The following is a 13,223-nucleotide window of genomic DNA, read 5'->3' as shown; positions in this document are numbered from 1 at the left end:
TCACATGGTGAGAGAGAGAGCAAGAGAAGGCCAAACTTACTTTACTTTTTATTTTCGTTTCCATTTTTTTCTTTCTTTTCTTTTTATTCTTTGAACTCACTTTTATAACAAACCTACTCCCAAAATAACGACATTAATCCATCCATGTGGGCAGAACCCTCATGACCTGATCACCTCTTAAAAGTCCCACCTTTCAACACTGTTACATTGGGATTAAGTTTCCAACACATGAACTTTGGGGGACACATTCAAACCACAGCATTGGAAAAATTGTATGCATGTGTACACTGACAGGAAGAAGCAATGGAAATACAACTTAAATAATTGTATTAGGATAAAGATGTGGTTTTTAAAATTTCCTTTAATATCATTATTATAATTTTAAAAAATGTTTACTGCCTCCCATGACCCCTCCATCAGGTAGAGAATAAAGTCCAGATTCCTTAACCCAGCATTGAAGCCTCACTCTGATTCAACACCAATTCATATTTCAATTCAGAAAAGTGCTGAGAGCATGTGGAAGACCACCCTGGCTTGGATCCCAGCTCTTTGCTTACTGGCTGAGCTTGGGCAAGGAACTTTGCCTCTCTGTGCCTGTTCCTCAACTGTAAAATAGGGAAAGTAATAGCATTCACCTGGTAGGTTAAGGGGATGTAATATAAATAGCTTGGTACAGTGTCCATCATGTGGAGGCTTGAAGAGTTAGTGATTTTCATTGTCTGCCTGCTCCTCTGAACTCTCTGGTTACCCTGGACCATTCACCAGCCCTGGAGCATGACTACACTGTCATACCTCAAGGTCTTTGCTTGTGCCTTGCCCTTACCTAGCATGCCTTCCCTGTCTATCCATCCATCAAAGCACTCAGTGCCGATACCCGCTCAAATGTCATCCTCTCTGACACTTCCTGTCCCCACCAGTTCCTCCTCCAGCCTTTTTGCAGGCTGGAACACTTACAGCCCTCACCTCCATCAACTTTGTCCCTCCCGCCACATCATACCCTCCCTGAGGACATGGAAAGTTGGGCTTGGCTCTGAGCTCCAGCCCTGGGTCCCAGCACAGACATCTGAGGAAACTCAGTCATCACTGAATCAGACAGCTCCATTGTGTCTTGCCCCATCCCCTCTCCAAGCCTCCATCTCCTCTCCTGTAGTGGAGGCAATGTTGCCCAGAGGGGTGGCTGTGATGATAAGTGGGGAAACACTGGTCAAGCCTCTCTTCCCCTTCCTGCCTCCTGATGAGCCTGGCTCACCTCCCGCCTGGACTATTTGGGGAGGAGAAGGGGAATCCTGGAGGTGGGGATACTCATGGCCATCCACAGGCCAGCCCAAGATGGCTCTGGTCAGAGCATCTCATTCCCAAGGGTTGGGGGTGAGGCCCAGGATCTTGAATTTTCACGAGTCAGTAGAAACGCTTTCCCCTGCGTGTTTCCATGGGGCATATTCCGTAATACGTTTCTGAGAGCTCCAAACCTGCTCCTTCCTTCAGGACCTCTCCCTGGCTTCTGTGTGCCAGGAGCTGCAGGACCCCTCAGCCCCCACACACTTTAGAGGGGAGTGCTGCCACCTCGGGGCTAAGAAAAAAACTGCCAAAATTTGGGCCTGAGCCATTTGGACACACACAGTGATAAAAACATTGATTGAGCACTTTCTGAGCCCCAGGCACCATGCCGAGTCCTTTGCACCTTTTCCTCATACTGGATCCCCATGACAACCCTATGAGGTAGTACCATTGTAAGTCCCATTGTAGAGTCGAGGAACACAGGCTCAGAGAGGTGACATGACTTGCCCAAGGTCACACAGCAAGTTCATGGCAACTCTTGGGTTTGAAGCCAGATCTGGTTCATAATTGCACTCTAACCACAACACTTGAGTGCCTCCTAAATGCCTACATCACAGTGTTGTCTGAGGACACTGTGAGGTACTGTATGTGAAAAGGTCCAAAGATAAGGACTCGGACCATGTCAAGCTTCCTGAAGAGAAGCTTGACGAGAGGCTACCCTGAGGTGGCCGAGTGGGGGTAGGCAGGAAGATGGTGCGGATCTAACCCCCAGCCTAGCCCAGCCAGATGCTGGACTGTTCAGGCTCCAGCCATCTCTCTTGCCATCGCTCTGCCCAGAAGTCGTAGGCAACCCTGCCCCAGATCCTAGAATGTTACAGGGCTTTCCAGCAGGATAGGGGTCACAGGAAGGCAGCCACAGGCTGGGGTTTTTAAATGACGTTCAAAAGGATTTCTACCAATGGCTCTCTTCCACTGGGAAGGATGTCTAGTCTGCCCCCAGAGGCTCCAGACCCAAAGATGAGCATCAGGCTGGTCCTTGCAGCAAATGCCACAGGCCATCACTCTGAGGCCTGGATGTAGACAGGCACGGCGAGCATGGCACAAGGGCCCTCGGCCCCAGCCTGCAGCTCTGCCAGCGCTAGGTTGGAGCCCAGTGCCTCGGGATGCCCAGGCACCACCAGCTCAGGCTCCCCACCCACTGAGCCACCCACCACGATGGACAGCACAGCATCGGGCTCGGCAAAGGGCGGCTTGCTTGGGGCGGCCTCGGCCACTGGCCCAGCCCCTGAGTCCTTCAGCTCCTCCAGCCCCAGCGGGTCGGACAGGGGAGTCACCACCTTGTGCCCGCCACTGCTGCCACTGCGGGGGGCTGCCCTCCTCCGGGGGGGGCGCCGGGTTTGCAGGTCCTTGTCCTTTTGGGGACCAAGGCGGCAGCGGTGATCCTTGAGGTATTTGTGGCGGGAAAAGCCCTTGGCACAACCAGCACAGCGGAACTTGTAGTTGCCCGTGTGGGCACGCTGGTGCTCAGCGAGGTGGGCACGGCGGCTGAAGGACTTGCTGCACAGGGCACATTTGTGGAGCTTCATGCCTGGGGAGCAAGGGGAAGTCAGTGAGAGGCACCCAGAGCCTCACCCGTAGCAGTGACCTGCACTGGGAATAAAACCCAGGCTCTGGGCTTGCCCCACAAGCACCCGTGTGATCTGGCCTGGCTCCCTCCACTCTCCACTCTTCCCTTGTCCCAGCCACTCATGCATGCCAGCCACACGCGCTCTCCTCAAAGGCACCAAGATGCCACCTGCCTCTGGGCCTTTGCGTGTGCTGTCTCCCTCTGCCTGGAACAGCCCCCTCAAACCTGGACAACTTTGCCAGGTCACCATCACCTCTCACCTGCATGACCAGAGCAGCTACCTCCTCTCGGGTCTGCCTGCTTTACCCAGGACCCTTCAGACCTCCCCACGGGGCAGCTAGAGATGTTTTTGTAAAACACACAGATGACCATGACATTCCCAGCTCCAAAGCCCCCTCGGGCTCCCCTAGTTTCCACGAAGCGTGGTGCTGACCCCCCTCTTCATCTCTCAGCCCCATCTTCTCTCTCTCCCTTGTGTTCCCTGTGTGCCAGGCCTCATACCCACCTCTCCTTGTCAGACACCTCCCAGTCCCCTCCTGCCTCAAGGCTAGCACTGGCTGCTCCCTCTGCCTGGAAAGCTATTTCCTCATTCTTCTCATCCCTCAGGACTCAGCTCTCCTGTCACCTGCTCAAGGGGGCCCTCCCTGATACCCACACCCTTCATTCTCTGCCCCTTACCCTGTTTATTTCCATCTTTGCACTCAGCATACTTTGCTGCTATGTACTTATTTGTTCATTTTTTATTCCAGTCCCCCACTAAATGCTAAGCTCCCCAAGAGGGCAGGATAGGATTCTGCCTGTCTCACTCCCCCCACAGCACACTCACAGCCTGACAGGGTCTGTTCTCACAAGAGTCACTCACTGAACGAATCACTGGTGCCTCCAAGTCCACCATGAAGTCAACTCCAGCCCACAATCACTCTGAGCCAAGCACCTTTCACAAATGCCTTCAGCGCTCTCTGCTTCCTTAAGATGAAGGCTCAGAGAGGGGCAGTGACTTGCCTGAGGCCACCCAGCAGGAAAGTGGCAGCACCAAGACTCAAACCCAGACTCTGTGTCTCCAAGTCCTTGATCTACTCTCCCAGTTTTCAAACTTTCTTTGGCCACTGAATCCTTTCTGTAAATCAGTTGTTCTCAAATAAGGGTAATTTTATCCTCTGGGGGGCCTTTGGCAATGCCTGGAGACATTTTTGGTTGTCACCACTCAGGGGATGCCACCAACACCTAGTGGGTAGAGGCTAGGACACTGCTAAACATCCTACAGGGTGCAGGACAGCCCCCACGGCAAAGAATTATCCAGCCCAAAATGTCAATGGTGCCAAGGTTGAAAAACCCTGTTCTAGACCAAATAATATGTAGAAACCCAACCAAGCTGTTCTGGAGGGCCCCTGGGAAACTGAGGCATGGTTTGGAGACCTCTGCCCTGCTCTACCACAGAAGCTTTATGACCATATCTTGTACCCATTGGAATCTGGTTTCCCTCCTCACCGGATCCACTGCTGAGCCACACCTGGTCCACACCTGTATCATCCTGGGCACCACTTTGATTTACAGTTCTCTCCCCTCAGGTCAGCTTCCCCTCAGACTGGGGCACTGTGTTGGATCCGTCTCTGCACACCCTAAGGTCCCCCTCGCAGGTTTGGTTGATAGCCCACATGAGTGAAAGTCCCCTGGCAGGAATGTACCAGGCAGGGACAATAAGCCTCATAGGATGTGTCTGCTCTTTCTCTTCCTGGGTCCATCCTGGGGAGCTGAGCTGAAGCAGACCCTCCTGGCAGGCCCATGCGTCCCTTACCAGAGTGGGAGAGGATGTGAGCCTTCAGCTTGTCCGGCCGATTGAACTCCTTACTGCAGCCTGTGTGTGTCCTAAAACCCAGAGCCACCGGTCAGAGGGAGCTCCCCATGTTGAGGGCCCCTCTTGCTGGCCCCTCCACTAGCTCTGGGCACGAGGGACACCTTGTCCATCCTAAGCAGGGTGGGAAGTGAGGCAGGCAGGGTAAAAGGAGAGAGGACTTCCGCCCTCAGCCTGACATTCTGTCCCACCCTTCCGGCAGTCCCCTGGGGGAATCTGCCCACCACCCACGCCTCCCGCCTGCATGGCAGTCTCTACTCACGAGAAGGGGCATTTGTATTTCTTGAAGGGCTCATGGATCAACATGTGTCTCTTCAGTTTGTCCTTGCGGTTGAATGCAGACTCGCACACTGAGCATTTGTAGGGCTTCTCACCTGCAGGAGACAGACAGGGAGAGCGAGGGCCCCGTAAGAAGGAATATAAAAGGGGGCACAGGGGTCCCCACTGGGCCCCTCAGGGCAGCAGCTCCTTCAGGGAGGTGGCCCGGGGAAAAATAGCCCGTCTCATTCCTCATGACTTTGTTTTGCCAGGGAGACAGGGGGCTCAGAGAGGCCTCTCTGATGAGGTGAGAGCTGAGGTGGTCAGAGAGCAGGCCGTGTGGAACTCTGGACAGGGTCCCAGGCAGAAGGGAAAGCAAGTGCCAAGGCTCCAAGGTAGGAGCACGTTTGGTGTGTCTGAGGAACGATGGGGAGGCCAGTGTGGCTGGAACAGAAGGCACAGAAGGAGAAAGAGGCAGGAGGCCAGGTTAGCCAGGCAGCCAGGCCTGACTGGGAAGACCTGGAAGATAAAGGCAAAGAAGCTGGCCTTAACTCTGAGCCAGAAGAGAAGCCCCAGAGGGTCTGAGCAAAGTGGGTACAGGACCTGACTTAAGATTTTAACAGGCTTCCTCTGGGTGTGGAGAACAGTATGAGGGGGTAAAGGGGGAGTCAGGAAGGAGGCTGGTACAATAAACAGGAAGTGGTCAAGGGTGGGCTATGTTGAGAAAGTAGAATGGGCAGCCCTTGCCAGAGGATTGCCCATGGGGGGTGAGAGGAAGGGAGGAACCAGGATGGGTTTCAAGTGTGGCCTGGGCAGCAGGGTCCACCACAGGGGAGGGGGAACCACACCTCACCTAATTGAATCCTTGCAGCAAACCATGAAGTAAGTACTGCCGTTACGCCCGTTTTATAGATAAGACTGCAGTCACAGAGGTGAAGTGACTTGCTCATGGTCTATACCTAGCGGTTGGGGGAGCTAAGATTCCAGCCCAGCAGTGTGATCCAGAGCCCACTTGAGCTACCCCAAATCTTCCCGCTGCTTAGCCCATCCTGGGGTTGCAGGGGAGGGCAGCTCTCACCTGATGGGTGTCAGGTCACCCAAGACCACGGGAAAAGAAGGGAGGTGCCTACAAAGCTCCTGTGGGGTCACAACCTGCCCTTTAAAAAAGGGCTGTTCCTGGCTGTTTGATTTCCTGCCATGATTTCCTCTCTGTATCTCCCTCTAGAATGAATAAGGTACTTTTGAAAAATGCCAACTCAGTTGATTACGGAAATTCTGGTCATTACAATGGAATGCTCTGCAGTCATTAAAAAGATTAAATTGATCTGTGTTTCCAGATCTGGAAAGATCTCCTGGACATATTGCAGTGGAAAAGAAAGCTGTAGAACAGCTTAACACAGGTACATTTTTGTGAGAAAAAAATATAATCCCCCCCCCCAGAAAAGCCCCAGCCATGTGTTTGTATACACACCGATGATGCAGTAGCAATTGGGATTTGAAGGGGAATTTCACATTTTACTTTACGTACTTCTATAGTGCTTCCTTCCATTTGTGTAATACACACGTTACTGTTTTTTTTGGCAGCTGGCCCATACAGGGATCCGAACTCTGTGACCTTGATGTTACCCACACCATATTACTTTTGAATACTAAAAAATTTTAAAACCATAAAGAGAGTAATTTGATAATATCTATCAAAATTGCAATTCATATACTTCTTTTTCTTTTTTTATTGGGGTAAAATATATACAATATAAAACTTATCATTTTAACTCTCTTTAAGTGTACAGTTCTGTGGCATTAAATACATTTGCACTGTTGTGCAACCATCACCACCATCAATCTCCAGAACTTTTCACCATTCCAAATTGAAACTCAGTACTGCATTTTAACCTAGGATTCGCACTGCTAGGAATATACACTACAGATACACTCTGAAAAGCTTGCCAAGGGACCCACACAGCATTGTGTGTACTACTAACAGCTGAAAAATAATTTAAGGGTCCAACTATAGGGAACTGGCTAGATACAAGATGGTAAATCCACAGAGGAATACCACGCAGCTGTGAAAAAGAAGATACTGTCAGGGAACATCTTCAAGGTATATTGATAACAAAAAAAGGCACATAACAGAGTTATATTATGTGCTCATTTGTATAAAAGTAAGAAGGTGTGTTGTACACATGTAAAATAAAACTAGAACAACCTAGACTAGACCATTAATAGCAGTTACCTTTGGGAGAGGGAATTAGAAGTATTTTGCAAAATGTAAGTCACAACCTGTTGGTGGCTACTTTAAAAACTAACATTGAACAGGACAGAATAGAAAATACTGCTTTCTGAAAGTTTTGTTTCAGTATTCTATGGGTATACATATATGTTTTCTGGGTTGCAATATAAAATGTATTTTTTACCATAGGTCATAGTAAAAAAAATCGAAAAACACTGGATTGTCCATCCGAGGTGAGACGAGGTTTCAGTTTCATTATACATGCTTTTGTACTGTCAAGGATTTTCTCCTTAAGTTTTCTCAATCTTTAAATCCTTTTCAATTAAAAAATATTTAATTAAAATTTTTAATGAATTAAAAAACATCTAAAGATAAAAAGAAAAGAAAATGTCAATGTGTCTTACCTAGGGAACCAAGGAGAAGGGGGTTTGTCCAGCTCTGGGTGGGAATCTTGCAGTGAGACAGCGCCCTCACCCCCAGGGGCCCAGAGTGGTCTGAGGGGACTGACTCTCGGGCACAGCCCTCACAGCCTCCAGGGGCTCATCTCTGCTCTAGTATTAGTGGGAGCCCCTTGTTCACGAGTGGGGGCAGGCAGCAGGGGGCTGGGAAGGAGATGGAAAGGGGGATGTAGCAAGGCAAGGGGAGAGAGAAGGAGGAGGAAGGAGGGGGAAGGGGAGGACGACCAGATAGGGATAGGGAGGAGGGCTGGAGGGGGTGGGGGGAGGGGGGTGGAAGGGAGATAAAGAGGAGGGTCAGAGGGCATAGCAAGAGGACAGAGAAAGGGATGAGGAGAGGCTGGGGGAGGCAAAGGGGGCTGGGCAGGAGTTGGTGGGGTGCAGGGTACCCACCTGAGTGGATGTGGGCGTGCAGTTTGAGGTAGTGCTCCCGCCGGAAGAACTTCTTGCACACCTGGCACTTGAACCTGCCCCCGCTGCCGTGGGTGGGCAGGTGACGCCGCAGGTAGCGTTCACAAGGGAATACCTGGTGGACGAGAAGTGTGGGCTTCAGGTCTGACTCACCAGGCCCCCCCCTCCATCGCCACCTTCTGAGCTCCAGGGTCCCCTCATTTCCAATCCTTATGGAGACACCTTCCTTTCTGTCTACCAAGGGCCAGGGTCCTTAGCACCTCATGGCTCCCCCTACTCACGCATGAGCCCAGCCAAAACATGCCTGCTCAGAGCTTCTGCCCACAATGTTCTTCCTACCTAGAGGCCCTTTCTCTCTTAGTCTGACAAACTCCTGCTCATCCTTCAAGACCCAGCTCAAGTTTTGCTGCTCTGTGAAGCCTTCCCTAACTCCTCAGCACCATGCCAGGAAAAGCAAATTCTGCACCTCAATGTCCACCCACATTTTTTTATTATTTTTTTAAAAGATGACCGGTAAGGGGATCTTAACCCTTGACTTGGTGTTGTGAGCACCACGCTCAGCCAGTGAGCGAACCGGCCATCCGTATATGGGATCCGAACCCGGGGCCTTGGTGTTCTCAGCACCACACTCTCCCGAGTGAGCCACGGGCCGGCCCCTGTCCACCCACATTTTTAAGTCTACACTTAACCCACTGAATTATACCCCTTTGCTTACAATGGAGTTCCAAGGGAGCAGAGAGGGGCTTTCATTTCCTAAGACAGTCAGGATAGTCAAATAACTGACATGTAAAAGAATGAATGAAAAAATGCACAAATAACTAAAGAAATGACTGGAGGGGTAATAAAAAGCCAGAAAACACAGAAGCCAAAAGTCTCTTTCCAACCCAGGCAGATGAAGGGCATTCATTCATTCATTCATTCATTTGGCGGAGAAGTAGTCAAGGCACAAACGCAGCTGCCCCACTACTTGTTAGCCCCACCATTTCCTACCTGAGTGAACATTCTGTGCCTTGGTTTCCCCATCTGTAAAATGGGGATAGTAATAGTACATCTACCCTTTAGGGTTCAATGAGTCAATTCAGGTAAATGCTTAAAACAGCATCTGGCATATCATAGGAAGGGAGAAGGAAAGGGGGAGGATTCCCCCACCACCTTGTCACCCCTATGATGGCCCAGGCCCTGGGAAGGGAGGCAGCGGCACCCACCTTCTGGCAGTGCGGGCAGGGGAAGTTGTGCGTGGCAGTCTGCAGGTGGTGCTCCAGGGCCTCGGGGGTGGAGTACTTGTTGACACATTTGACACACCTAAGTGGGAAGGAGCAGGAGAGGTGAGAAAGGAGACCCAGCAGGCACAGGAACCAGCACCCCACCACCCCAGGACCAACATTAGGAGGCAAAATCCTATATTTAACTCATTCTCAAATCTGTCCACTCTTCTCGCTTGCCAACACCTCTGTTCTCATCTGAGCAGCCATCAGCTCTTGCTCAGACATGTGCAGTAGCCTCCTCACTGGCCTCGCTGTCCCCACCCTGCCCACTGTAGTCTGTTCTTTACAAGGCGGCCAGCAGGAGCCCTTAAAAATGAAAATGAGACTGTGTCACACTGTTGCTTAAAACTGCCCACATTGGCCTACAAGACCCTACGGTGTGACCCACTCCCACCTCTCAGACCTCCTCTTTCTCCACTCCCCACCTTCCTCACCCTGCTTTGGCCCCTGGCCTCCTGCATGTACCTTGAACACACCAAACCCATTCCTACCTCAGGGCCTTTGCACTTGCTGTCCTGGTACCTGGAACATTCTTCCCCAAGTCTCCCCCAGGCAGTGCCTTCTCATCCCTCATGTCTCAGTGCAAATGTCACCTCCTCAGAGAGGCCCTCAACCACCCTGTCTCAAATTGCTCCCCACCATACACCCCCAGCCACTGCCCATTATGTCACCCAGTTTTATTTTCTTCTTAGCACTTATCATCTGGAATTATTTTATTTATTTGCTTACTTTGTTACTATCTGTCTCCTCCACTAGCAAGTGGTCCCTGCCGCAGGGTGGGATCTTTCCAGTTCACAACTTGCTCTGAGCACCAGTGAGAATCTGTTCTATGAAAGAGTCAGACAGACAGGGATCCAGGCCCAGCTCCTTCTCTGACCCTCTCAGTTTCCTCATCCATAAAATGGGGTAGGAATCCCAATCAGACCTGACTCTCGTTCACTCTTAAGATAGACAGAGTCAAAAGACACAACCTTGGCAAACAGCTCATAAGCCACAAAGCACTACATACATGGTCTCTATTTTTAACATTGTTGTGGCTAATGTGCCTTTGGAACAGCAGTTCCAGGCCATGGACCACTCTGAAGGAAGAAAAGACGCCACCATCTCCCCACCACAAAAACACTTGCCAGCAAAGGGACCCATCCACAATGAGATACCCGTGAGGAATGTCAGAGGCAGGCGGACAAATCATGCCAAAAACAGAAACATGGGCCCTGTCGTTCTGTACAGTGCCACCCATGGGAAACCCCAGGCAGGCTGCACCTGTGGTGGGCTCAAGGGACCCCTCAGACCACACTCTGAAAATGCCTACAGATGGCAATAAAGAAAGGCAGGGGTGGGGGGGAGGGAAGAGGGCTTCCAAGAAGGCAGAGACCTAAGAAGCTGGGGAGGTGGGAGAGGACAGAATCTCACAGGCTCCAGGGGAGGAGAGACAGGTTTGTACAGGGAGTTAGTTTGGCAATAGTCATGAAAATGAAAACTCCTTGCCAGAAACACCACCTTAACTAAGTGATCCAAGGTAACATCACCAGGAATGGGATGAATCAACATCACGTGCCTCCTGACATGATACACGGAGAGGGACACAGTGTCACTTGTGATATTCCTGCCCAAAGTGTACATTCTGGATCTAATCATGGGATGAAATCAGGCAGATTCAAACCTAGGACGTTCTACAAAATAACTTGTCTATACTCTTCAACAATATCAAGGGCACAAAAGGCAAAGAACGAGGAACTGTTCCAGCTTAAAGGAGACTAAAGAGACATGACAACAGAATGCAATGTGTGATCCTGGGTTGGATCTTGGGCCAGGAAAAATGGGTTTTTCTTTTTCTATAAAGGCTGTTATTGGAACAATTGGAAAATTTTGAATAAGGCCTGTAGAATGGTACTGAGGGTAACGTCCTGATTTTGATAACTATGCTGTGCTTACGTAAGAGGTTATCCTTGTTTTCTAGGAAATACACACTGAAGTAAAGGGACATCATGTTTGCAAATTACTCTCAAATACCTCAGAACATGATAGAGAAATGCGGTAAAACGTTAACAGCTGGGAAATCTGGGTGAAGGGTATACATGGGAATTCTCTGTACTATTCTTGTAACTTTTCTGGAAGTCTAAAACCAGGTCAAAATACATAGTTTGAAAAGAATATTTTTTTAACATGATTGCTTGTGATATGGGGAAGTGGGTCAGGGTGGATGGGGAATTCCTTTTCTCCCTATGCCCTTTTGTAGTTTTAAAATATTGAGCTGCATGCACATAACAATTACTTTTTGAAGTAGGTAATTAATCTTTCTTAAAACTCCCTTAGATCTTTGACCTGCAAAATCGCTTCTAGGAACTTACAAGTGAGCAAAGGGGTATGTCTAAAGTTGTTCCCGGTAGCACTGTTTATACCAGTGACAAACTGAAAATACCCCAACTATCCAGCAATGGGGGATGACTTAAATAAATTACAGCACATCGATGTACAATGGAATATTAAGTAGCTGTTTAAGAGGCAAGTCTATAGCGCCGAAATGCGAAGGTATCCATATTAGTTTTCAATGCAAAAGTTTTAAGTGATAAGACCAAGTGTAGATTGATCCCATTAAGTTTCAGCCTGTTTGTTGGATGTTGTTGCATAATAGAAAGATAATATGATGAATTTTCACCAAATTCAGTGACTGTGTTTAGGATATTGATATTGATATACTTGACTCAATTATAGTCTGTGATATTTATATCTATCAATATCAATAAACATATTTATTACAGATATATATCAAAGGACATACACCAAGAGGTTAACAGTGGTAATCTTTGTATGACAGAGTTCTGTTTTTTTGTTTTTGTGTGGGTTTTTATGCCATTTATTATTTTTGGGGGGGCAGCTGTCTAGTATAGGGGTGCATGGGTTTTTTAAAAATCCTTTTCTCTGCATTAATCATGTATGACTTTTGTAATTATGGGGGAAAAAATCAATAAATCTTATTTTTAAAAGAAAAAAATGTATAGTAAAGATATAGTGGAATGCATGAAATTTACTTGAGAGGTTTGGGGAAGTACCCACAGGCAGGCCAAGGCAATTGGGCTCAAAGAGAACAGAGCAGCCAAAGTGACAGGGCCTGGACCCCTGAAAAGAGGGTGAAGCCACCACACCCCCTGAAATGTCACTTTGAGAAATCAACTCTCACTTTGTTTAAGCCACTTTTATTCTGGGTGTCTATTGCATGCAGCCAAATCTATATCTAAATAATACAAATAATAATAATTGTAGCAATCACATTTATTGAGCACCTACTATGTTCCAGGCACCATGTCTAAGTACCTCATCCTTTTCTTACTTGATCCTTATAAATAATCCAATATGGTAGGCACATCCAATAGAGTAGGCACTATTATGATCCCCATTTCACAGATGAAGAAACTGAGGCTCAGGGTGTCTGAATACCTCACCCACAGTAATCCATCAGGTTTGCAGTTGAGATGGAATTTGAGCACAGGCAGGTGGCTCCAGAACCCTTAGTGTTACCCATGACACCATTCCACCCTCTGGCAATCCAGATGGTGGCCTGCCTCCTCGGGCCTAACTTTTGGCAGGGACAGCATCTCTGGTGTCTACAAGAGGCCACTGGCACTCTGACCCTTCAGGAGAATTACACAGGGCCATCTGCATTGGGCTCAACCTTCAGCCTGCGAACTCCAAGACCAGAGCTGTGAGGCTTCCAAAGTCTCAGACTAGTGTCCAAATCCCAGCTCTGCCCTGATGTTGTCACTCTGGTGGGCAGGTTACTTCTCTCTGAGCCTCAGTGTTCTCATCTTCAAAATGGGGAGAACACCACCTTGCTCCAGGAAGGAGT

The 13,223-nt window shown here is 49.0% G+C and overlaps 1 protein-coding gene across 1 annotated transcript in view; it reads right to left on the bottom strand.

The window, feature by feature from the left end:
- Window positions 1-76: 76 nt before the first annotated feature.
- ZNF341 (zinc finger protein 341) overlaps window positions 77-13,223 on the bottom strand; it is a 32,988-nt gene continuing 19,841 nt past the window's right edge. Inside the window, exons 9-13 of the mRNA XM_063096847.1 lie at window positions 9,317-9,413; window positions 8,094-8,226; window positions 5,020-5,131; window positions 4,701-4,771; window positions 77-2,866 (exon numbers count right to left, since the gene is read on the bottom strand). Coding sequence (XP_062952917.1) covers window positions 2,337-2,866; window positions 4,701-4,771; window positions 5,020-5,131; window positions 8,094-8,226; window positions 9,317-9,413 — 943 coding nt within the window. The 3' untranslated portion in view covers window positions 77-2,336. The remainder of the gene's footprint in view (window positions 2,867-4,700; window positions 4,772-5,019; window positions 5,132-8,093; window positions 8,227-9,316; window positions 9,414-13,223) is intronic.

This window comes from Cynocephalus volans, chromosome 1 (genome assembly GCF_027409185.1).
Source record: "Cynocephalus volans isolate mCynVol1 chromosome 1, mCynVol1.pri, whole genome shotgun sequence".
Classification (NCBI taxonomy): domain Eukaryota; kingdom Metazoa; phylum Chordata; class Mammalia; order Dermoptera; family Cynocephalidae; genus Cynocephalus; species Cynocephalus volans.
The sequence above is the reverse complement of the archived record's forward strand: the minus strand, read 5'-3'. Positions and strand labels throughout refer to the sequence as shown.